General features: G+C 40.0%; 1 protein-coding gene across 5 annotated transcripts in view; it reads right to left on the reverse strand.

The window, feature by feature from the left end:
• Positions 1–24,658, reverse strand: part of KCNIP4 (potassium voltage-gated channel interacting protein 4) — a 1,307,639-nt gene that overhangs the window by 88,645 nt on the left and 1,194,336 nt on the right. For all 5 annotated transcript variants that reach the window (XM_027544167.1, XM_027544166.1, XM_027544165.1 and 2 more), the window contains one exon: positions 16,219–16,343. In XM_027544167.1, the coding sequence (XP_027399968.1) occupies positions 16,219–16,343 (125 nt within the window). The remainder of the gene's footprint in view (positions 1–16,218; positions 16,344–24,658) is intronic.

Consider the following 24,658-nt stretch of genomic DNA (forward strand, 5'->3'; position numbering starts at 1 on the left):
CCAAATTCCAGACTTGTTCATTGCTGGCTGTGTGACCCTAGGAAACTTACTTAACCATTCTGTGCTTCAGTTTCTTTATTATATCATATATTATAAAGCTTATTTTATAGGGCTATTCAGGGAACGAAGGGAATTAATTACCTCTAAAGTACCAACCTAGATAGCATATTGAAAAGCAGAGACATTACTTCGCCAACAAAGGTCCGTCTAGTCAAGGCTATGCTTTTTTCTGTGGTCATGTATGGATGTGAGAGTTGGACTGTGAAGAAAGCTGAGTGCTGAAAGATTGATGCTTTTGAACTGTGGTGTTGGAGAAGAGTCTTGAGAGTCCCTTGGACTGCAAGGAGATCCAACCAGTCCATTCTAAAGGAGATCAGCCCTGGGATTTCTTTGGAAGGAATGATGCTAAAGCTGAAACTCCAATACTTTGGCCACCTCATGCGAAGAGTTGACTCATTGGAAAAGACTGTGATGCTGGAAGGGATTGGGGGCAGGAGGAAAAGGGGACGACAGAGGATGAGATAGCTGTATGGAATCACCAACCTGATGGACATGAGTTTGAGTGAAGTCCAGGAGATGGTGATGGACAGGGAGGCCTGGCGTGGTGCGGTTCATGGGGTCGCAAAGAGTCGGACATGACTGAGCGACTGAACTGAACTGAACTGAAAGTACATTGAAAAGAGTTTTTTCATCAAATGTGCTCAATACATGTTATTTTTGCTATAGTTGCTACTAATCATCTATTCTCATGACCCTATATGCTGGTGACTCTTAACTTTATATCTTCAGTCCCAACTACCAACCATAGTAATTTATAAAACTTTATGAGACAAACTAACTCTGAACTTTTGGTCCCTGACCCACTCAACATATTTATCCCAATTTTCTGTTTCTTAGCAAATGTTTTCCATTTGTGTAAGTCAGAAAACCTGGAATCATCTGTATTGTTACTCTTTTTCTACTGGTCACTTTCAATCCATCATCAAATTCTGTCATTTTTATTTTGAAAATAAAATGGTCAAACACTTTCACTTTTAACCTCCTTTACATCTGAAATACCACAATTTTCAGTCCATTTCACCATCATATTGTGTCTAGACTCCTGCAGTATCTTCCTTACTGCTTTTCTCTTCTTCATCCTTCCCCCTTGATCAAACCCTTTACTGCCAAATAGAGTGTTTTAAAAACACAGGTCATGTCAGTCTCCTACTTAAACCATCAGTGGCTTCCTATCATACTCAGAAACAAATCTAGCCTACAAGACTCTATGTGACCTGCTCCATGCCCACCTGGGGATGGCCTCACCTTATGAATCCCTCTCTCCTTCAACCTCAATCATGTTAACCTCCCCTTTCTTAAGACTTTCACTCTTGCTGTTTCTTCGACTGGGAATAACTCTTTCTTTGCTCTTTTCATGAATGATCCTTTCCTTAGGGCTTACATAAAACACCTAGAGTTAGTAAAGATCTTTTGTATCAGTCAGTGGAGTAGGACAGAGAAGGCAATGGCACCCCACTCCAGTACTCTTGCCTGGAAAATCCCATGGGCAGAGGAGCCTGGTAGGCTGCAGTCCATGGGGTCTCGAAGAGTTGGACACGACTGAGCGACTTCACTTTCACTTTTCACTTTCATGCACTGGATAAGGCAATGGCAACCCACTCCAGTGTTCTTGCCTGGAGAATCCCAGGGACTGGGGAGCCTGGTAGGCTGCCATCTATGGGGTTGCATAGAGTCTGACATGACTGAAGCAACTTAGCAGCAGCAGCAGCAGCAACATTGGAGTAGGAAATGGCAACCCACTCTAGTATTATTGCCTGGAAAATTCCATGGACAGAGGAGCCTGGCAGGCTACAGTCCATGGGGTCACAAAGAGTTGGACAGGACTGAGTGACTGAGCATGCATCCATGTATCAGTTAGTGCCCTTCATGGAAACAAAATTCAGAGAGTGAGACAGAGGGTGGATTTTAAAGTATTGGTTCATAGGACTGTGGGACTGGTAAGTCAGAAATCTACAGGCAGGCTGGTAGGCTGGAAACTCTGTTACAGTCTTGAGGCAGAATTCCTTCTTCTCTGGGACCCCTTAGATTTTGTTCTTGAGTATTTCAGTTGATTGAGTGATGCTAACCAGATTATCAACTTCCCTGGTGGCTCAGATGGTAAAGCGTCTGTCTACAATGTGGGAGACCTGGGTTCAATCCCTGGGTCGGGAAGATCCCCTGGAGAAGGAAATGGCAATCCACTCCAGTACTATTGCAAGGGTCATGCACTTTAAAGTCAACTGACTGTAGATGTTAATCACACCTACAAAAATAGCTTCACAGCAACATCTAGACTGGTATTCGAGGAAACAATCAAGCACCTAGGCCTAATCCAGTCAACAAACAAAAATTAACCATCACACTTTCCAGGTCCCCTATGCCCACATATGAGTCTCACTCACAGAATTCTGTCTGTCTCCTTCATGAAATATACCACAATTTGCCCTTAATTATTTTTTACCTTTCTTATTAACTACATCCTTCTTACACCCAACTCTAGTGTTGAAAACAATTCTCTTTTATTCATAAATACATATCCAATATTAGCAAAGTACCTGGCATATAGTGAGTATCCAGTAAATGATCAGTGCTTCAGACATGTTTATGGAAAGTATTTACAACTGGGAGGAGCTTGAGATGAGAAGTTTTGACTCAATCTCCTAAAATTCTATGGTAGTTGGAATGTCATAAATTAAGCATAATTCATTAGAATGGGCATAGTTAAGGAAATTACTGATTCTGTCTCATTTTCTTTTGACATTCCTTTGTAGTTCTCTCAAGCTAAATTATTCAGCACAGATTTCTGAGAATATATAATCTAACACACTCAACTCAAATGTAGCATTGAAAAGACAAAGTTTGGCAACGTTTTATTTTAATGAAGATTTGAATGCCTGCCAGGATCACTGGAATAATTGCCATTTGGGTTTATATTAATGAACACATTGAAGTGGAATTGTAAAAAATGGAAAAAGATCTGACTTTATGGGGTTGGTTAACCACTAGCAACTTGCAGTGATGAATGGTGCCCTGGATTTGTTGTTAGTTTTAGCCACAAGACACTCAAAGTTGCACAGCAGGCTCTTTAAGGAACATGTACTGAATTTGAAAAAATTATTTATTGGGCTCCCAGTGATTTATTTGTATGAATTAATTAGTTCATCCAAAGAGATGAGAAGGAGTAATACTGTTAAAGTTGATCCACATAGCATCTTACCACCACCGTGTGCTTGGGTTCTGGGTCATGAAGACTGGGTTTCTTGTACAACAAATAGTATTCATAAACCCTTAGAGAAAGCAGCTCCTGAACTTGCTGTGTATTTATTTCTGATACTGTGCTAAGTGAAGTAGCAAGCCTTGACACACTCAGAAGACAATTATTATTATTTTTAAAAATTCTTGATGCCTCAAGGGATATGTGAGTTTGAGGTCAGTAGACACATGACTCCCAGACTAAAAAACTTTATCTCAGGAGGATTAATTAAACTAACTTGAGAAATCTGTAGGGTTCTCTAGAAAAATTCAGTAGAATATTTTATTGATTTTTGCAGAGTACTGGTTGTTCCTCTAAACCAGATTCTCCCTCTATCCACATACACTGCTATCCAGGTAGAGACGACATTTCTTAGCTTCCCCTGACAGTTTATGTGGCTACTGAGCCCATGGGATGTAATGAGAGTGACATACATACACACATATATATATACACATATATCTTTTTTGTTACGTCTAACTTGGCACAATCACCTGCCCCTGTCTATGGCTCTTTCATCTTCTCTCAGGATAGTAACATGAAAATGACCTAGTTTACACAATGCAGATGCGGCCAGTAGCCCAGCCAAGGGATGCAGGGCAATGTGCTGGAAGGAACCTGTATCCTTGAATGTCCTGATGAAAGAAAATTTCCCCATCAGCCTGGACCAGCCCTCCTGTGACTTGAGAGAAAAATAAAATTTGATCTTTTGTTATGGTAAAAAATCTAGAAGATTTTGGAAGTGTTTCTAGGAAATATTTGCTTCCTATGAGAGTTGTTCTTATGCAAGTTGTTTTTTAAAATTACGTGCATCTCTAGGTTGCATTTTATGTTTAAAACATTGCAGTTTATGTTACATCTTTTGATTTTTCACAAAATCTCAGTCAGGATGTCATTAGGAGAAATACTATGTCAGTTTCTCCAATAATTCAAAACAGAGTGAAATCAAACAAAAACAAAGTGCACTCTTTCCCAGTGCGTCCTCAGGGCAAGGTGCGGGCAAAGACATCTTACGGAAGAGCTTCTAGACAGTACCATGATTCAGAGAGACAGCAGGAGGACGGTGTTGCTAATGATAATAATAATGATGGGAGTAATGATCATAAATCTGCTTTTGGATTGTCATCACGTGACAGGTTCTGTCTCTGTGTTTTACTTCCATTATCTTTGCAAAACATCTGTGAAACGATGTTTCTCCAGTTTTGCAGATGACATAAGTGAAGCCCAGAGAGGTCAAGTCTCTTGCCCAGTGGCAACCAGAACTGGCAACCAGAACTAGTCACATTGACATTTTACTCCAGAATACGTGCAGTTTTGTGCAGAGATGAGTTACCTCTGCAGGACTGAGAGTGCTGTCCTTAAGAGAACTTTGCTTGCAAGGTTGACCAGGAGACTGGGAGCCCATATGGTCATGCAGGTGAAAGATGGCAGCTGTGTGTGTGTGAAGAAGCAACCGTGTAGAAGGGAAGGAAGGGGTAGATATGAGATATGAAGACTGGACAACTGACTGAACGTGGAGATGAATCAGAGGCAGGAGCTTCTAAGGGAAGAGTTCAGGAAGATATTTGAGTTTCTAGGTGACCAGACCAATGGAGAGAACATTTATTGAGAAAAGATAGGTTTAGGAGGCAAAGATCAGTTAAATATCATGCATATGTATTTCACTTAATGAAAGCAAAAACTATTATTTAGATATTATATAGATGATACAGAATGAATTTTATCTGTGATTAAGGTCTAATACTTTAATTCCAAAATCAATTTCTGAGTGGTACCATGAGCCAGATGCCTGGAATTATGAGTGGAGAATATGGAGGTGCATCAAGCTCAGGACATGGTCTTTAGGAAGCTCACAGATTAAACAGAAATAAGAGTCTTAAGTCTACTTTTTATTTCTTTTTTTTCTCGAGTTCTAACTTTTGTTTGTTCGTTTATTCGTTTGTTTGTTTTGTTTTGTTTGTTTGTTACTTTCATAGAGGGAGAGGGGGAATGCTGGGTAGAGTTGTTATGGCTCTTCAAGGGTGAATCCCTCTTTGAAACAAGGATGGAATATCATGCAATCCATAAACTGCTGCCTTCCCTATGGGGACTCCCAAACAAACAAAGAGGAGCCTGAGAGTTGGAAAGTCAACCCACTAGACTGAAGTGTCCCCAAACAGGGAACTTCTGGTCAACATGGATATAATGGTTACTTGAAAGTAAAATTAAGTGTTCATGATTAATTATTCATTGTCAGCTAAAAATAATTAATCTTTAGGATATATGTCAAAAGAATCTACCCCTGCTTCTGCCACACCCACATAAATACACGCCTATAAAAATTACCTAGAAGAATAAAGAAGAAAATTAATAGTTACCCCAGCAAGGTGGAATGGAGAGCTGATTGTAGATAGGACAGTTACATATTTCAATTTACACCCTGTTTGCATGGCATCTTATTAGGTTAAGATAGAAAAGAAACAAACCAGGAAGCATTCAGTTGCCCAAGTATATATGTCACATAAATGCATGTTTAATGCAATATATTTGATATCACAGGTCTACCTTATGAATTTTAGTTACCCTAGTACTTAGAAGAATGAGAGGAAAATACTAAAGGACTTTAATGTCTATTTTTCACATTCTAAATGAAAGGGATTATGCAGAACATTTCTCATTTATATCAGTATTAATGTCCTGAATCTTCAAATTAAAATTTGATGCCCTGAGAGGCTATCTGCTCATGGTGAGAAATGGCAGTTGAAAGGTTTGAGCCCAGAAGAGCACATGGACCATGCCAGATTTGGGAGTCAGAAGGACAGCCATGTTTATCTGCTCAGACCTGTAGACAACCTTCTCCTCAGAAAGCCCTGCTTCTTGGAAGTCTGACAGGAAACTCTGCTAGGGCATAGAAAATAACATTTTCACTGTTCTTATACCTTGAATCTAAAGTACATGAGTAATACTTTGCACTTAAGGAAGAGTTTTATCACACTCTTTCAAGAGCTGTACAAAACCAATTATTACCCACCTCCCTTCATGATTGGAAGGGAAGATCTTAATCCCTAATTTGCTTACAGGGAAACAGAAGCTGCCAGGGATGAAGCGATTTGCTGAAGGTCACACAATCAGTCTATAAAAGCCTCAAGACTAACTCTGAGGGCTTGTAACAAAAGAGAAATTGCCTCATACAATTAGCAGCTTATTTTTCTACCCTAATCACCTGATTCCACTCTTTTCCAGGCATGTACAAAACTCCCAGCTTCTCCCTCTCCACCATAAATGGGATTTAGAGCTTTTAATGTTCATGTTCTTTGTAAAAAATGTAGATCTCTATAATTTCACCCTCAGTTCCCTTAATCTATTTTTAAAGTGCAGAAGTTCTCAAATCCTTCGAGAAGGGTGGGGATGCCCCATCAAAGAATTCTCCTCTCCTGCTGGTTCATTTGGCTATTACATCAAATCTTTTGTAGAAATCAGGAGGAAAGGCTAGTGCTACTTTTGGGAAAATACGTAAGATGTCTGGATTGCAGGCATAATATTGAGGGTGGGATTAACTGTGCTTGAAAGTTACTTCAGACTGAATTTAGCCATTTTAACCCATAAGCGGTTCCTCTTTCCTCACAAACACCACTGTGATGGACACCATGCAAGTGTGACTCCCTACAAATCATCCCCTTTTTTATCCCTTTGCCTTGAGTTTTGGGATTTGCAAGGGTGATGGGAGATGTTAGGTCCCTGATTATGTTACTTTAAATAAGACTCTGATTTAGTAGAGTAGAGAGACTCTCTTACTGGCTTTGAAGAAGTTAGCTTTCATGTTATGAAAAAGTCTCTGATAGGGCCATTGGTAAGGGACTACAGACAGCTGCTAGGACAGTGGTCCCTAACCTTTTTGGCATCAGGGACTGGTTTTACAGAAGACGATTTTCCCACAGACCAGGGTGGGGGGGATGGTTTCAGGATGATTCTCAAAAGAGGTGAGTAACCTAGATCCCTTGCATGTGAAATTCATAGCACGGTTTGAGCTCCTATGAATTTCACATTACTCAGGCAGTAATGTGAGTGAGTGATGGGAAGTGGCTGTAAATACACATGGAACTTCATTCACCTGCCTCCGGCTGTTTAGTCCAGATCCTAACAGGCCATGGACTGGTACCATTCCGTGGCCCAGGGTCACGGACCCCTGCACTAGGAGATGAGTGGTCCCAGGTTGACAGCTAGCACAAGAGTGAGGACCTCAGAAATACAATCACAAGGAAACAAACTCTGCCAACAACCATATGAGCTTAGATGAAGGCTCTTAAATCCGGAAAGAACCGTAGCTTTACCAATAATTGAATTATAGCCTTAGGAGGTCCCAAGCAGAGGACCCAATTAAGTCATTTTTGGACTCCTGACCTTCAAAACTGTGACGTAATGAATGTGCATTTCTTTAAGTCACTAAATGTGTGATAATTTATTACACACAGTAGAAAACTAATATAGACATCTTGTACTTTTAGACATAAAGAGTATTAACACAACATTTTTAGGGAAGAATGACATTTACAAGTATTAAAGTGATACCTCAAAGATGTGTTTGAATTTAAAAGATACTTTGACCTATTAAAATTCAAAATAGAGAAAAGGAAGCAGGGAAAGACTTGGAACAGGAAGTAGCCAGGTGTCCAAAACATATTAAGTCTAACTAGTTGCAAATATCTTTCATCCTGTGCCTTGAAAAATGGGAAGAATATGCTGTAAATTATTAATTAATGAGAGGAAATGTCCAAAAGTCATAGCCATATGAAAAATTAATGCTCAGAACACCATTCATTATCACCTAGTGACTGAAATTATGCTTGATTTTGAAAGAGAACAGCAAAGCAAGTTTATGAGTTATGTATATAGATTCTTGTATGACCTTCTAGGTCAGTTTTTTTCAAATGCAACTTTCTGTTAGCAGTCTATTAAAATGGGATCTTTTAAAAATTAAGACTTTAAAAAAAAGATTAGTAAGCATCAGCCGAGATTTAACTGAATCAGAGTCATCTGAGGTAAGACCACTTACACACACCATCCCACACACCAAAGGCTTAAGATTCCAAGTAGTCATTTTAACTACTAATATTTGCCATTATTGGGCTCATCACAAAGAGGTCAATTCAGTGTGTGATAGAAGCAACTTTATGGCTACAATCTTATATATCTTGTTCAGTGGTTCTCAAACTTGGCTGCACATTATAATTACCTGGAGAGCTTTATAAATCCTGATGCTCAAGCTTCTTCTGGGAGCAATTATATCAGAATCACCAAGCATAGTACCAGTTATTTGTAGTTTTTAAAGTTCCCTGGATAATTGTAACATGAAATTGCTGATGTGTAGCTAACACCTTGCATCTTTCCACATACTTTTTAATATATAATTATGTAGCTCAAAACCCAAAACCCTGGTGGGGGATATTTGGGTCAACCATGACTGCCCCACTTTGATGGAACATAAAACTGAAGTTGACTGTTTAGGGCCACACTATAATAATTCTTTTTTGCTGAACTTCATGTTTACTATCTTAATTTATTTAAAAAAACCCTCTAAAACATCAAAACAAGGCAAAGTCCATGTAATGAAGTTACATTATCCTGATTTGTAGAGACGAGGACAGAGAGACCACTGACTCGAAGGGATCTCCCTAGACAAATCAGATATGGACCTGAGTCTGAGTGACACCAATGTTTCTGATGTTTGAACTGTACTTGCGAATCTCAATGTATGGTCCCCAGACCAGCAGCATCAGCATTGCTTTGAAACATATGAGAAAGGCAAATTCTCCACTCCAATCTCAGACCAACTAAATCAGAATCTTTTGAACTGGGGTCCAGCAATCTGTTTTAATAAATCCTTTATGTGATTCCTGGCACAGTAAAGACTGAGAAGCACTGTACTGTATTCTTCATTTCTGTCAGTAGCCTGCTTTTGAAGACCCAGTTTAGCATGTGGTAAGAGAAATTAAAATGTGGGGATAAGATATGGTGAGGGGCTAAGGAATTCTCTCTCACTATCTTCTTTTACTCTGATTTCCCACTTAAATTAACAATATATTTTGGAGAAATGCTATCAGATATATAGGACTGGGAAAAGGCTGGGTGGGGGGCACTCGCAATGTTTACTTTCAGGGATGTTCAACTACTTTCATATAAATACAGCTGTTTTAAGATGTTGATGAATAGTTTATCCTTTTAATCAAAATATAAGAGTTTTAAAAGGTTTCATTAAAAGTGAGTATCTTGGGTCTTTACCTTTCTATTCTACACACACTGAGGATGGCACGCTGACCCCCTCAACACCAGGCTCCTAGCCTGGACTGAGGATCATTGGCACTGCATTGGCATCCTGCTGGTGAGAGCCTGATTCTAAGATAGAATGTTTGAGAGCAAGGGGTAGAGATAGGGACAGACACGCAGACAGAGGGAGACATCTATCTTTAGGACTGACCAGGCGAAGCCCATTCCTCACTGTCTGATCCCAGCCTAGGCTGGCTCCAGAGGCCAAGGCTCTCATCACACTTGTTTGCACCATTGTCTTCAGTCTGGGTCCCCACCCACCCCACCATGAGTTCCTTGAGGACCCTTTTCCCTCATGAAATGTTCCTGTGGGCACAAAGTCTGGAAAGCACTGGTCTGGGAGTCTGGTGCCCCACAGGTGCTCAGAACATGTTTACCATCTTATGAGTGATGATAAAGTTGAAGACAGCATGGTCTCAGGGTAAGTTGAGATAATCTGCTATGAAGAACAGTACACAAAGGTACCAGTAGCTACAGAAGGACTTGTGGTAAGACTGTATATTTCTGCCTCCCAACTCCACATATTGCTGAAGCAATACGTGAACTGTGAACTTCCAGTTGTTCAAGCTGGTTTTAGAAAAGGCAGAGGCACCAGAAATCAAACTGCCAACATCTGCTGGATCATCGAAAAAGCAAGAGAGTTCCAGAAAGACATCTATTTCTGCTTTATTACCAAAGACTTTTATGCCAAAGCCTTTGACTGTGTGGATCACAATAAACTGGAAAATTCTGAAAGAGATGGGAATACCAGACCACCTGACCTGCCTCTTGAGAAACCTACATGCAGGTCAGGAAGCAACAGTTAGAACTGGACATGGAACAACAGACTGGTTCCAAATAGGAAAAGGAGTACGTCAAGGCTGTATATTGTCACCCTGCTCATTTAACTTCTACATCATAAGAGTACATCATGTGAGTACATCATGAGAAATGTTGGCCTGGAAGAAGCACAAGCTGGAATCAAGATTGTTGGGAGAAATATCAATAATCTCAGATATGCAGATGACACCACCCTTATGGCAGAAAGTGAAGAGGAATTAAAAAGCCTCTTGATGAAGGTGAAAGAGGAGAGTGAAAATGTTGGCTTAAAGCTCAACAGTCAGAAAACTAAGATCATGGCATCTGGTCCCATCACTTCATGGGAAATAAATGGGGAAACAGTGGAAACAGTGTCAGACTTTATTTTGGGGGGCTCTAAAATCACTGCAGATGGTGATTGCAGCCATGAAATTAAAAGACGCTTACTCCTTGGTAGGAAAGTTATGACCAACCTAGATAGCATATTAAAAAGCAGAGACATTACTTTGCTAACAAAGGTCTGTCTAGTCAAGGCTATGGTTTTTCCAGTAGTCATGTATGGATGTGAGAGTTGGACTGTGAAGAAAGCTGAGTGCCGAAGAATTGATGCTTTTAAACTGTGGTGTTGGAGAAGACTCTTGAGAGTCCCTTGGACTGCAAGGAGATCCAACCAGTCCATTCTAAAGGAGATCAGTCCTGGGTGTTCTTTGGAAGGAATGATGCTAAAGCTGAAACTCCAGTACTTTGGCCACCTCATGCAAAGAGTTAACTCATTGGAAAAGACTCTGATGCTGGGAGGGATTGGGGGCAGGAGGAGAAGGGGACGACAGAGGATGAGATGGCTGGATGGCATCACTGACTCGATGGATGTGAGTTCGAGTGAACTCCGGGAGTTGGTGATGGACAGGGAGGCCTGGAGTGCTGCAATTCATGGGGTGGCAAAGAGTCAATACAACTGAGTGACTGAACTGAACTCCACATTGGAGAATGTTCTAATATAGCAGGAGTAGCTTATGGTTCAGGGGAGAGGAGTGAAAATTGCAGGAGCAAAGTCCCTGAGAAAGTTTTAATAAAAGGCAGGAGATCCTGAACGGACGTGAGGGACTGAGTGCTGTTAGGATCATGTATGCAGAAGGGATGTTAAAAAATGCCTGGTCAAAGACAGGTAGATTAGGCTTGGAAAGTTCTGAGACATCTAACCTGATTACTTGCAACTTCTTCATGAATTATTGCAGGTTGCTCATTAGAATGCAGGAAGTTTGCTAGTGATTGTGGAGGAGTAATGTAGTAGTATAGGTAGGATGACAGTAAAAGTTGGAAGCAATTCTTTCATAGTCTTTAACTTAAAATAAATAATTTAGCATGATCACTTCATGACAAATAGATGGAGAAATAATGGAGACAGTAAGAGACTTTATTTTCTTGGGCTCCAAAATCACTGCTGATGGTGACTGCAGCCATGAAATTAAAAGACACTTGCTCCTGGGAAGAAAATCTATGACAAACCTAGACAGCCTATTAAAAAGCAGAGACATACTTTGCTAACAAAGATTTGTATAGTCAAGGCTATAGTTTTTCCAGTAGTGGTGTACAGATGTGAGAGTTGGACCATAAAGAAAGCTGAGCAATGAAGAAATGATGCCTTCAGACTATGGTGTTGGAGAAGACTCTTGAGAGTCCCTTGGACTGCAAGGAGATCCAACCAGTCTATCCTAAAGGAAATCAATTCCAAATATTCATTGGAAGGACTGATTCTGAAGCTGAAGCTCCAAGTACTTTGGCCACCTGATGCAAAGAGATGACTCACTGGAAGACCCTGATGTTGGGAAAGATTGAAGTCAGGAGGAGAAGGGGATGACAGAAGATGAGATGGTTGGATGGCATCACTGACTCAGTGGACATGAATTTGAGCAAACTCCAGGAGACGGTGAAGGACAGGGAAGCTTAGTGTGCTGCAGTCCATGGGATGGCAAAGAGTCAGACACGACTGAGCGACTTGACAACAACAACCTAGGGTTGGACAACCTCTTGTACTGGGCTATGGGTTGTTGCAGGAATAGAACTTTGACTTACTTTCCTGTGTTATCACGCAAGTAATACAGTTATCATCCCTCCACATGACATGCCTACATTTGCAGGACTCATCATTTCCAGAGAAGCTTTGGGATTATTGGAATATTTGACATGGAGCTAAATGTTATGCAATTAACTTATTTACTTATATCAATTTTAACAGCTTTATTGGAATATAATTTACAAATCATACAATAGACTCCTTGAACATGAATATGCCAGTGATATTTAGTATATTCACAAAAGTGTGGCCACCATCAACACAACTTAAGAATTCTTAAGACTGTTTTAATCATCCAAATGAGAAACCCTGCTGCCACACCCCTACAAATGCACTGTCTGTCAATCTTTTCTCAGCATTTTACATAAATGCAATCATACTTTATATTGTTCTTTATGACTGGCTTCTTTGACTTAAAAAATATTTTAAAGGCTCATCCATGATGTATTTCATTTTTTATTATTGTTGAAAAAATTTGTATGAATGTAGCATATTTATTTATTCAGTTTTCAGTTCATAAATATTTCTATTTTTTGCACTTATTGGCAATTATGATTAATGCTACAGTGAACATCATATACAAGTTTTTTTTGAGTATACATAAGTTTTTATTTCTTTGGGAGTATATACCTAGGAGAGGAATTTCTGGGTCATATGGTCACTCTTATTTAACTTCTGAGAACCTGCCATATTGTTTTAGAAAGCAGCTGTACCATTTTATACTCTAGCCAGCATTGTATCTGGCTTCCGACTTCTCCACACTTGTTTTTATCTGTTTTATTGTAGACATCCCAGCGAGTATATAGTGGTATCTAATTGTGACTTTGATTTTCATTTTTTGAAACTAATTATGTTCAGCACCTTCTCATGTGCTCATTGGCTATTTGTATATCTTCTTAGGAGAAAGGTTTATTCAAGTCCTTTGCCCATTTTTAAATTGTGTTTCTTGATTTTGGATTGAGTTGTAAGATTTCTTTATGTAGTATGGATACATATTCCTTATTATGTATATGATTTACAAATATTTTCTCCCATACTATAGGTTGTCTCTTCAAAAAAAGAATGAATATCTCAATTAGTGACATGGAAATGACTTTTTGATCTTAAGGACTTGAGATAATTGGTGTTCAGGAACCCAGTGGTTAATTTCCTTTCTCTGATGCTAAGCTGGTTCAGATTGCTGTCATTCTGTAAAATAAGAGTGTGCTGCTTTAAGGCCTCTCTTGCTGTATATTAGACCACATTTGAGTTGTACTCTGACTATAAGAAAATGAATGAAAATTAAAGGGTCACTCTTCTTTTATTTATCAGAGACATTGATTAGTAATATTTTGAGCAAACTATGAAGCCCATTCATTTAAAGAATTATATAAAATATGCTTTGGGCACATTCAGATCTTTTGGATATTTTTCTCATGGGATGGAGTAAGGGAACAAAAAGCTAATGAAGAAAGAATAGAAAAATTAAAGACTGGAAGGAAGGGGAAGAAGTGAAAATGAGGAGACAAGAGTTGACATGAAGAAGAGATAAAGGAACTAAAAGAAGGAGAGATTGGAAGAATGACGAAATAGAGAAGGGATCAGGAGGATAGGAAAAGGAGATGAAAAGAGGTCAGGAAAAGAGAGGGAAGGGGAGCAAAGAAAAAGAAGACAGGCAGGCAAAGAAAAAAAACAAAGCAATGAAACAATGCAGACTTCAGAGCCTGGCCAATTTTTCACGAAGGGCCACTTGTAGAGGATAGACTGCAGAGATGCTGGCTCCGAAGGTTGATGATGGCAGTAATCGTGATTCCAATTTGCAACAAATGGTATGAAAGGCAGCGGGACCCCAAATGGAGAGCCCTACACTGAAGGCAGTGAAGTGATAACACAGAAGTAGTGGAGGAATGCAGGGATGCTGAGAGGTTAGTTCTCTACTTGACAACCATTTTGCATCTGATGCGTATTCCACTGTTGCAAAGAAAAAGAAAAAAAAGCTTATTTATCACAAGATCTCTCATCTGGAACAAGGAAGTTTGGATGTTCACAGGAATGCCTTTAAAGTTTTATTCTGTGATGAGCTTTAACTTAGCCTTTACTTTTATCCAAGACTTGGTCGTTTTCACCTCTTCTCTTCCTCGTCCTCACCACTCAGTGGGTTGCTGCTGTCAGTGGTCAGTGCAACTGACTCATATCAACTTCTTCCTCTCTCTGGTGTGGCTTAGACAGTAAACAGTCTTTCTGCAATGCTGGAGACCTGGGTTCGATCCCTGGGTTGGGAAGATCCCTTGGAGAAGGAAAGGGCAACCCACTTCAGTACTCTTGCCTGGAAAATCCCATGGACAGAGGCGCCTGGTAGGCTACAGTCCATGGGGTTCCAAAGAGTCGGACACGACTGAGAGACTTTAATTCTTGAGCCTAATTTTCAAAGCCCCTTTCTCTTTATACCTATTTATTTGTGTGCATCATCTTGATAGATTATATATTACAATGTATAATATAAGTCCTGCTTGTGTGGGGTAAGCACCTAGTTCCATTGTATCCTCTTCCTCACCACCCTAGTCAGTCCCCACAAAGGCTGTCAGAAGAACTGCATTTCAGAGAAGCAGTGGAAGGGAACATTTAGGAAGCACAGGCAAGGAGAGTGGTGAGGAACGGAAATGGGATAGAGAAAGAGTCCATGGATTCAGAGAGAATAATGGTGGAAAGTTGCATGCAATATGCATGTTGGATCCTGATAAAAATATTCTGAAAAGGCAACTAGTTTTACAAATTCTCCAGGTAAATTTTTGTATGGATACTGTAGAAGAGGCAGGGTTTTTCATCTGCATGAGGTTGGACAGAGAGAGCATTGAGATGGACAGATTGAAAGAGGCTGGCATCATCAGAAATCTTTGGGCACTATAGATTCCTACAGACCATGGAATGGGGACTGTAAGGGAGAAGATGTCAGGAGGAATCAAGGCAATTTCATCTAGTTCCCAAGGGGCACCTGTAGCATGTGTAACTATGGTTTACATACATGTAAGAGTGGAATACCTGTTGGGCTGCATATGCCATTTAATATAAGACCATTTACTACTTTGCAGGATGAATTACTTTCAAATAATTTCTTGACAGCAAGTGTTCTCTCCCTATTCATAACCAGCAGTATTTATCTTAATGCTAAGCACATAGCAAGGCATCCCTAAGACTGTGTGCTTGGCAGATTGCCCAGTCCACTTCTTGACTCTCACCCTTGCCCTTTGGTGTGCAAGGAAAATCACAGCTCTTGAAGATGTTCCACTCAGGAGGGAGCACGATAGATCCACCTGGATCATAGAGAACCAGAAACAGGGACCTACCGACACCTGTGGTCCAGAGCCATGGTTAACATGGTCTTTCAGAAACTATCAAACTTATCATGACTTTTCTCCAATGCCAGGAACAGAGTTTTTTGATGGGCCCCAATCTACACACAACTAAATTTATAGATGTTAGAGCTTGTTGAAATTATGGCAATATAACTGAAAGGGAAAAAGAAAATCCTAACTAGGAATTGAATTGAGTAAACCTTTCTTCTGTACTCATCCTTGATTGATTGTATGAGAGATAGTGTACCAAAGTGGATCAAAGTCCAAATGGCCATCAACAATTTTCATATGTAGAAAAGATTGATAAGAAGTGTACATATGCTGAGATATCACAGAACTGCACATTTTCTACTTTTCCCTCTCATTTCTCAATGATCCTCTGAGAACTGTGTGAAAGCAGTCAGAAAGAAAGTTCTTACATTCTTAAATCCTCTGTAAAGAATCTGGAGCTCCTTCTTGGTAAATTTGCTCTGGGCTTCCAGAAGCTCGAGAGCCTCGGGCCGATGCCTGACGGTGGCCATTTCCAGTTCATCTTCCACGCTGTCTGTGGAGGAAAACCAAAGTCTTAAGAACAGTCACTGCTCACCAATGGGTATTCACAACAAACAGGAAAATGGAATGAAATGCTTACTGGATGCTTGTGACACTTCCACAGGAAGGATTCTCACACTGCCAATAAAGGTCTTTATATTTCCCAGGATGTACAGTATTAAGCTAATTCTACAGAATAGTTTTTCAAACTTTCTAGTCATTAAATATCACAATATGAACATTTTTACAATATAGATTGAAAAGTGTAAAAATTATGAATAATCTTAAAACCTCAAAACACATTTGAGGTTTTTAACATATATATATATATACACACACACACACACACACATATATATATATAGACATATATAGATACATATATACACACTCTTGTGACCCCATGAGCTGTAGCCCACCAGGTTCCTCTGTCTGTGGGATTGCTCAGGCAAGAATACTGGAGTGGGTTGTCATTTCCTTTTCCAGAGGATCATCCTGACCCAGGGATTGAACCTGGATCTCCGACAATGCAGGCAGATTTTTTTAACCAACTGAGCCACCAGGGAAGCCCTATATATACTAAGTACTAGTGATAAAAATGGAATTTTGTTTAATAACAGTCAGTACCACACTTGTATCATGCAACTATGAGGCAGGACTCCACTAATACACTCTGAAGATTCCATTAAAATCAAGTATTTTGCCAGGGGCTACAAATAGGTCAATCAGATTAGGTGCTGAATTGAGTAAAGGACTCCATTGCTGGTTTGACTGGCATAAACCCAGCCTTCACATGGGATGGACTGGAGCCAAGGGGAGCTTCTGGCTATACCGCACTGTGCAGCCAAGGGAATCCATACTTATGGATAAATGCTAAAATATTGTACTTTGCTTTGTGAAATATATATACATATAATTTCCCAAAGATTCTCTACACAAAAAAAGAATTTTGTGTCCATGTAAACTTGGGAGATTCTGTAAAGTTTAATGCTGTTTCAGAGCAAAGCACTGGAGAATTTTCAACAAAGAGTTCTATTTAACTTCGTTTAACCCATTGACCCCAAAGAGTATTTGTCCATTGAACCCCTTCTCTCCACAAGGAACCTCTGCTAAAGTCTTCATATGGAATTAAGGAATAAGTGAATCAAGAAACAAATTATGTTGCCACTAAAGTTTCCCTTCCTCTGGAAAACTTTGAACCTTAGCTGCCTTCTGGAAAATTATTTCTCAAACTGAGGTTAGTGGACAGTTGGTGGATCTTGAATGTCTTGTTTGGAATTACAATGTTCTCTATGCATTTTTCTGAGAAACATAGACTGGGCAAAAATAGAGGAAATTTTAATTAGATTTTCTGAGCAGTCTCTCAATCATAGCATAACCTCCTCTGGACCCAATGACCCTTCCATTGGAAAGAAACAAGACAGAACATTAACTTCTCAACCTTTGCAATCACACAGCAAGCTGAACCACACTATCAACCTGGTTTCTCCCTCCAGCTGATGCAGATTTACAGATGTGCTGAGACTGAGACAAAAGACCCAGAGGATCAGTGTAAGTGCACTAAGTGTGATGATGAGCATCACATGCAGTATTCAAAGCATCACACTTGAAGAGTCTGCCTGCGGACTCTCCTTTACTTAGCTGACTGGTACCTCACTTCTTAATGACTCCTACTTGCCAAAGGGCTGTTTTTATTTCTAGAAGGCTGACAAGCTCTAAAAACATGCCTGAAATCATCAGCAATCACCAGCATATGAGAAGTTATAGCAGCAGCACAACCTAACCTAATCAAGACTCAGATTCCTGGAGGCAAACTCTGCAGAGAGCACAACATGACTCCAAAAAGGACTGGAAAATTCACAGTGTGACTCAGCTACTGTTTAAAAGCATGTGCTTTGGTTTTTTTGTTTTTTTTTTTAAACTCACTGTGCTGTGCTTAGTTGCTCAGTTCTGTCCAACTTTTGTGACCCTATGGACTGTAGCCTGCCAGGCTCCTTTGTCCCTGGGGATTCTCCAGGCAACAATACTAGAGTGGGTTGCCATGACCTCCTCCAGGGGACCTTCCCAACCCAGGGATTGAACCCAGGTCTCCTGCAATGCTGGCAGATTCTTTACCAGTTGAGCTACCAGGGAAGCCCTTTCAATACACTACTTAGAATTTATTAAGTCCCAAGAGATGGGCTAGGTACTCTGCTGATGTAATTCTAATGCTCATAATAACTCCACAACGAGATAGAACTGTCCGTTTTTTTACATATTTGGATAATGAGTCGCATAGAGGTGAAGAAATGTGTGTCCCAGTGTCACATAGAAGAAGAGACAGGGGTTGAATTTATACCCAAGTTTTCGATGCCAAACCTTTTTTTTTTTTTCCAAACTCTCTCAATACCAAGAGAAATACCATTGATTAAAAGGAGCATTTTTTCCTCCTCTCCTTTCCTGCACTGTCAACTGAGAAGTGAACTAAATCCACCAGGTCCGTCTCCTCCCTCCTGTTCTCCTGTTGTTGTTGTTCATTCGATAGGTCGTGTCTAACTCTGTGACCCCAGAGACTGCAGCACGCCAGGCTTCTCTTTTTAATCTACTGCAATCTGACTTTCTGTTCTTGTTATGGGTTAAATTATGACCCCTCCAATATGACTGAATTTGGAAGTATGACCTTTAAGAACATAATTAAAGTTCAAAGATGTCATAAGGGTGGGGCCCTAATGCACTGTGAACTCTTTCTTTACAAGAAGAGAGAAAGATAGCAGGATACACAGGCACAGAGGAAAGGCCACGTGAGGACTCGGTGAGAAGGCAGCCATCTACAAACCAAGGAGTGAGGCCTCAGGAGAAACCAACCTGGTTGGCACCTTGATTTTTGGACTTCCAGCCTCCAGAATTGTGAGAAGCTGATTTCTGTTGTTTGAACCACTCAGTCTAAGGCATTTTGTTATGGCAGCTGGAGCTAATATATACACCTAAGTAACTTGTTCAAGTTCACACTGTCTCTAGCACCCTAAAGTCCAATTTTTTAAACATCCTGATGCGATTGTTAAAAAGAACCTTCATCCTCCAGAGAGCTTTTGCTCCAAGCCTGGCATATTTTATGTCATTTGAATACCAACAAAAAATCGTGTGAGACATATACCATTGTCTTTATCTAACACGGAATAGAAAAGGACTCACAGAGATTTGAACCTGATGTGAACAGCCGACTCATTGGAAAAGACCCTGATGCTGGGAAAGATTGACGGCAAAACAAGAAAAGGGCAGCAGAGGATGAGATGGTGGGTTGGCATCACTGATTCAATGGAAATGAACTGGGGGTGAACTCCAGGAGATGGTGAGGGACAGGGGAGGCCTAGCATGCTGCAGTCAAAGAGTTGGACACGACTGAACGACTGAATAACAACACAGAGATTAACTAACTCAAGATCATGTAGCTACTAAGTGACAGAGCTGGGATTTGATCTCTGACTTTTCAATGTCAAAAGACCATGAGCTTAGTAATATGCTGTTTTAAGAGATAGCAACCGTTATATATATTAGTTAAAAATCTTGGAGACAAAGTATTTTAAATCAGAAACCAAGCAGCCAGGGAAACCCAGTGCTCTGGGAAAACATGCCTGGGTGCCTTGAGGAGATCACTGTGGTGGTGGCTGATGCCTTGTTGATTAGAAACACGTAGAATAAGGTTTGGAAGTGATGCGATCGCAGAGCTGAAAGGAACCCAAAATGTTGTTTGCTTTCCTGTATTTTGTTGTTGTTCAGTTGCTAAGTCAAGTCGGACTCTGCTACCCCATGGACTACAGCCCACCAGGCTCTGGTGGGCTGTCTTCCACGATCTTCCTCTGTCTTCCATTATCTCCTGGAGTTTTATCAAACTGATGTCCGTTGAGCCGATGATGCTATACCATATTTACCAATGAGAAATCTGGGTTCAGATAGGCTGGGTGGTTTATTTGGGCATAAAACAAGAAGCAGGTGGCACTCTGGGTTCCCTAAATCATCTCGAGGCTTCTGCAAAGGTGTAACTATGCAGGAGCCTTGCTGTCAGAGTAGCGCTGCTTATTCAACAGTGCTTTTGCATCCTGACAAATTGAATATAACTAGGGTTTTAACTCACGTGGCTTCTAACAGATCTGTTTTTAATCAGATGACAGATTCCCAAACCCAGATACCCTTGAGCTTCTCTGTCTCTTTTTACGTTTTGTTCCTTAGACTTTAGTCTCTTAGGGCCAAGATGTCCTATGTCTGAGCCAACTGTCCCCTCAGGCCATGACACAGTTGGGCTAGAAATTGGAATTCAAATCACCTGGAAACAATAGTGAGTGTGTTAGTCTTTCAGTTGTGTCCAACTGTTTGTGACCCCATGACTGTAGCCTGCCAGGTTCCTCTCTCCATGGAATTCTTCAGGCAAGAATACTAGAGTGGGTAGCCATTTACTTCTCCAGGGAATCATGCCTAGCCAGGGGTCAAACCCAAGTCTGCATTACAGGCAGATTCTTTCTTCTTAGCCACCAGGGAACAACAGTATGAGTTTTTAAAAATAAGTCTCTTTCTCTTATATATTGCAACTTCTCTTAAACTACAGTAGAAGCTTATTACAGCCTGATTCATAATTACACAAATTTGACTCTATCCAAGGTTGAACCATATTCCCAGAAACTAACTATAGAACATCTTGCTTTACAAACAAATCTGAGTGTGAAGCCGGCCTTCCTCAGACACACATTTATAAACAAAGCTTATAATGCTGAAATAAAACCTTTTTATGAAGAATAATGTCACTTCTTCCAAGAAGTTGGTTCAGAGATGAGCCCTTGCCTTATCGTAGCAGGGAACACTGTGAGACTGTTGGCATGTTCTTCCACCTGAGACCTGCCGGACTACTGAATAGCCCAACGGCATCTAATTTGGCAGACTAAAAATGCTCCATTTAAAATGATGTGAGATCAATGAATAACTACTTGAAGCATTCTAATCGTAATGGGTCTATCAATAGAAGGTCCATTTTTCAATATAGCGTGACCCTTCTTTAAAAAACGTATCCATTTTTATCATGAAAAATCACAAATACTAAAACTTAAAATTCTGTCTGAGCTGAAATTGATTTGTCTAGCAAAAAATTCAACTGACTTGACTTATATTGCTTTAGCTCATTTATAAAAATACCTTCTGAGTCTTTGCACCTAGTGTTTGTCCTTTATTAAATGAGCTTAAAAGTGATCTGATCTGTATGGCAATAACATGATGATGAGGATGATTACCTTCTAAAATTACATTGTTATTAACTATTTTGAAGCTTCATCCAGTGACACATTGGAAGAGGATTTAACTAATTTTGCTCCAGGTTTTAGCTTTCTACTAAGAGATTCTGGAAGATTCTTTACTATAGCATTGGAAACTGATCCTGAGAACTTCCAGAATAAGAGGGAGATGCTTAGTATTCAAGTCTGACATGTGTGTGCATGCTCAGTCGCTTCAGTTGTATCCGACTCTTTGCAATCCACTGGACTGTAGCTCGCCAGGCTCCTCTGTCCATGGGATTCTCCAGGCAAGAATACTGGAGTGGATTGCCATGCCCTCCTCCAGATCTTCCCCACATAGCGGTCAAACCCATGTCTCCTGAGTCTCCTGCACTGCAGGTGGATTCTGTACTGCTGGGCCACCGGGGAAGCCCATTCAAGTCTGACACATTGGGATAAAGATAAAGCTGCCTGGAAGGAGCTTTCCAAAGCTAATCTTCATGACATCTATGTAATTTCTTTCTTCCCTCTCTCCTTTAAAAACCTGTCCAAGCATAGATAAGATGCCATATATTCAGCATTCCGTTCTGTTCCTTAATTCCACGACTCCCAGTGCTCAAAGTGGTTGGAATTACAACCATTTGAGGAAACTTAGTTTCAGGGTTTCGGAGAAGGCAATGGCAACCCACTCCAGTACTCTTGCCTGGAAAATCCCATGGATGGAGGAGGCTGGTGGGCTGCCATCTAAGGGGTCGCACAGAGTCGGACACGACTGAAGTGACTTAGCAGCAGCAGCAGCAGCAGCAGTATCAGGGGTTATGGAATTGGCTTAGGTTTGCACAGCAGGTGATAGCCGGTGAGCTGGGATGACACTTAGCCATCTTCTTTCATGTTTTATCATTTAACTTCTCTGAATAGAGAGTTCAAACCTGGGTCAGGCCCTAAAGCCCCTTTTTACATTTGCCAACTTTAAATGCTTAATCTCAGGAAAGTGAAGGCTTGGGAGCCCTCTGGACTCTTCCTGTCTTCACAACCATTCCACCCACTCACCTAGTGGGAGCTATTTTCTGGTGCACAAGGAGAGTATAAACGTGATTATCTCGAAATTAATCATGCACAGCCCACAACAGAAAGCAATCTATCCATCTGAAGCAGTGTGGGGGTCATAGCACTTCCCAGAGCACCCTGAACAATTAGTACCCGCATATTTTTGTTAGTTAGACAAGCATTACTTCAATTCTGACCCTAAAAGCATGTTAGGACACAAAAAGCCCTTTATAATTAGCACTTTATCCTATTCATTATTCATATATCACATGGAAAATGAAAAGTATCGTGAAAACGGTCAATTATGTTGAATGTCCTCTGTTAGAGGTGGTTGTCGGCAATAACATTGCAGTTTCCATTCCAGGAGAACTTGAATTGCCTTGCAATTTCATGATTGAATTCAATCACTTATAAAACATCACTACTCAGAGGAAAATTGCTGGAGCTATTTCTCACAGCACTTATGAATGGATTGTCTCTACCTTATTTATAAACATAAATAACTCTTCAAACAAGCTTAGATTTTAAAATATAATCACCTAATTGGAATGCTTGTTATTAGCATGAACCATAATATTACCTTCAGTCATAAATAGCCCCTTATGATAGGAGCTATTGTTCCATAGGTAAGGTCTGTTTTGTTTTTTTTTTTTGGTAAACAAGGGAAATAAATATTGACAGTCATTATACACAGAGGAAAAAAAGTCTACAATAGAAATCCTGAGGTAGGGGGAAAAGGAACAAGAAATGTGATTGAACTTACACATAAAGGTATACCCAAAAGGTAGATATACTAGTTTGGAAAGTCAACAGCTGAGACAGACTATGATCAAAGAGAAAATTTAAAAAGTAGTGAAACAGAGATAAAAAAATGATAGCCCATCATAATTCACTAAATTAAAAATGCCCCAATAAGAGTTTCTTCTGAACCTTGATAAACTTTCTCTTGTTTGTCCTAAAGTCTAATAATAATAGCAAACCATTTTTATAGCATTTGTTCTGTGCAAGCACTTTACACACAATAACTTATAAACTCCCCATCAGCATTCTCTGGATGTTATATTCTATTCTATAGATGAAGACACTGTCAGCAAGAGATTAAGTAACTTGCTTCCAATCACACAGAAGCAAAGCCAGGGTATGAACTCTGGAAGGACCTGCTCCAGGATCACATAGTTACTAGTCTGCTGTTCTGTCTCCTACAGAAAATGAGGGAAGATGATGCTCTACACATCTACAAATGTCACACCCAACCCAGAATCGGCTTTACACAGAAGACAGAGTTATGTTAGAATTGAAAGTGATCTGGAATCCAGCCCCTCAACTGTATACATTTAAATACAGAGTCTTACATTTAGTGGTTGTAGACTAAGGGCTCTTGGGCACTTCAGTGACAACTGTTCCCATCCGCAGTGCATTCACATTCTAATAAGTTTCTGACTCCACCTCAGGAGCAGGCTTGGATGTGGGAGGAGGGCCATTGACTAAAAGGAGCCCTGAGGCAGAGTAATAATATCTGACATCTGATGGCTAGCTCTTTGTAGGAAACAAAGTTATTTTCCTTTGTTACTAAAGCTAAACGTCATGATTATTCTGTGCACAGGTATCATCACCCGGTTTTTATAGATGAAGAAATCAATGTTGGAAGGAATGTTGTAACTTCTGAAGGACATATAACTTCATATATAACTTCTGGGATATATAAATAGGAAGTTATAGAGTCAGGACTTCACCTCAAGTTTACCGACTGTAAAGTCTAGAAGTAATGGCTGATTACCTGAGAACAAAGGAGGGAACATAAAGTTGAAAAGGATCTTGAGTGTATTATAGCAAATCATAATTACAACAAAAGACTCAGGCATCAAATTATGATCTTTAATCATTAGGGAAAAAGCTTTCTTCATTTTATGTCATTTCCAAAGGTAACGTGCAGGTGATACATTTCTAAAAGCTTCTTAATTAAAAATATTACATTTATAATGGGGAATGAACATTTGGAAATTTTATTTATGCCAAATGTAATGCCCAATTCATAAGATGTTACTGT

The sequence above is a fragment of the Bos indicus x Bos taurus genome, chromosome 6 (genome assembly GCF_003369695.1).
Source record: "Bos indicus x Bos taurus breed Angus x Brahman F1 hybrid chromosome 6, Bos_hybrid_MaternalHap_v2.0, whole genome shotgun sequence".
Taxonomy (NCBI): Eukaryota; Metazoa; Chordata; class Mammalia; order Artiodactyla; family Bovidae; genus Bos; species Bos indicus x Bos taurus.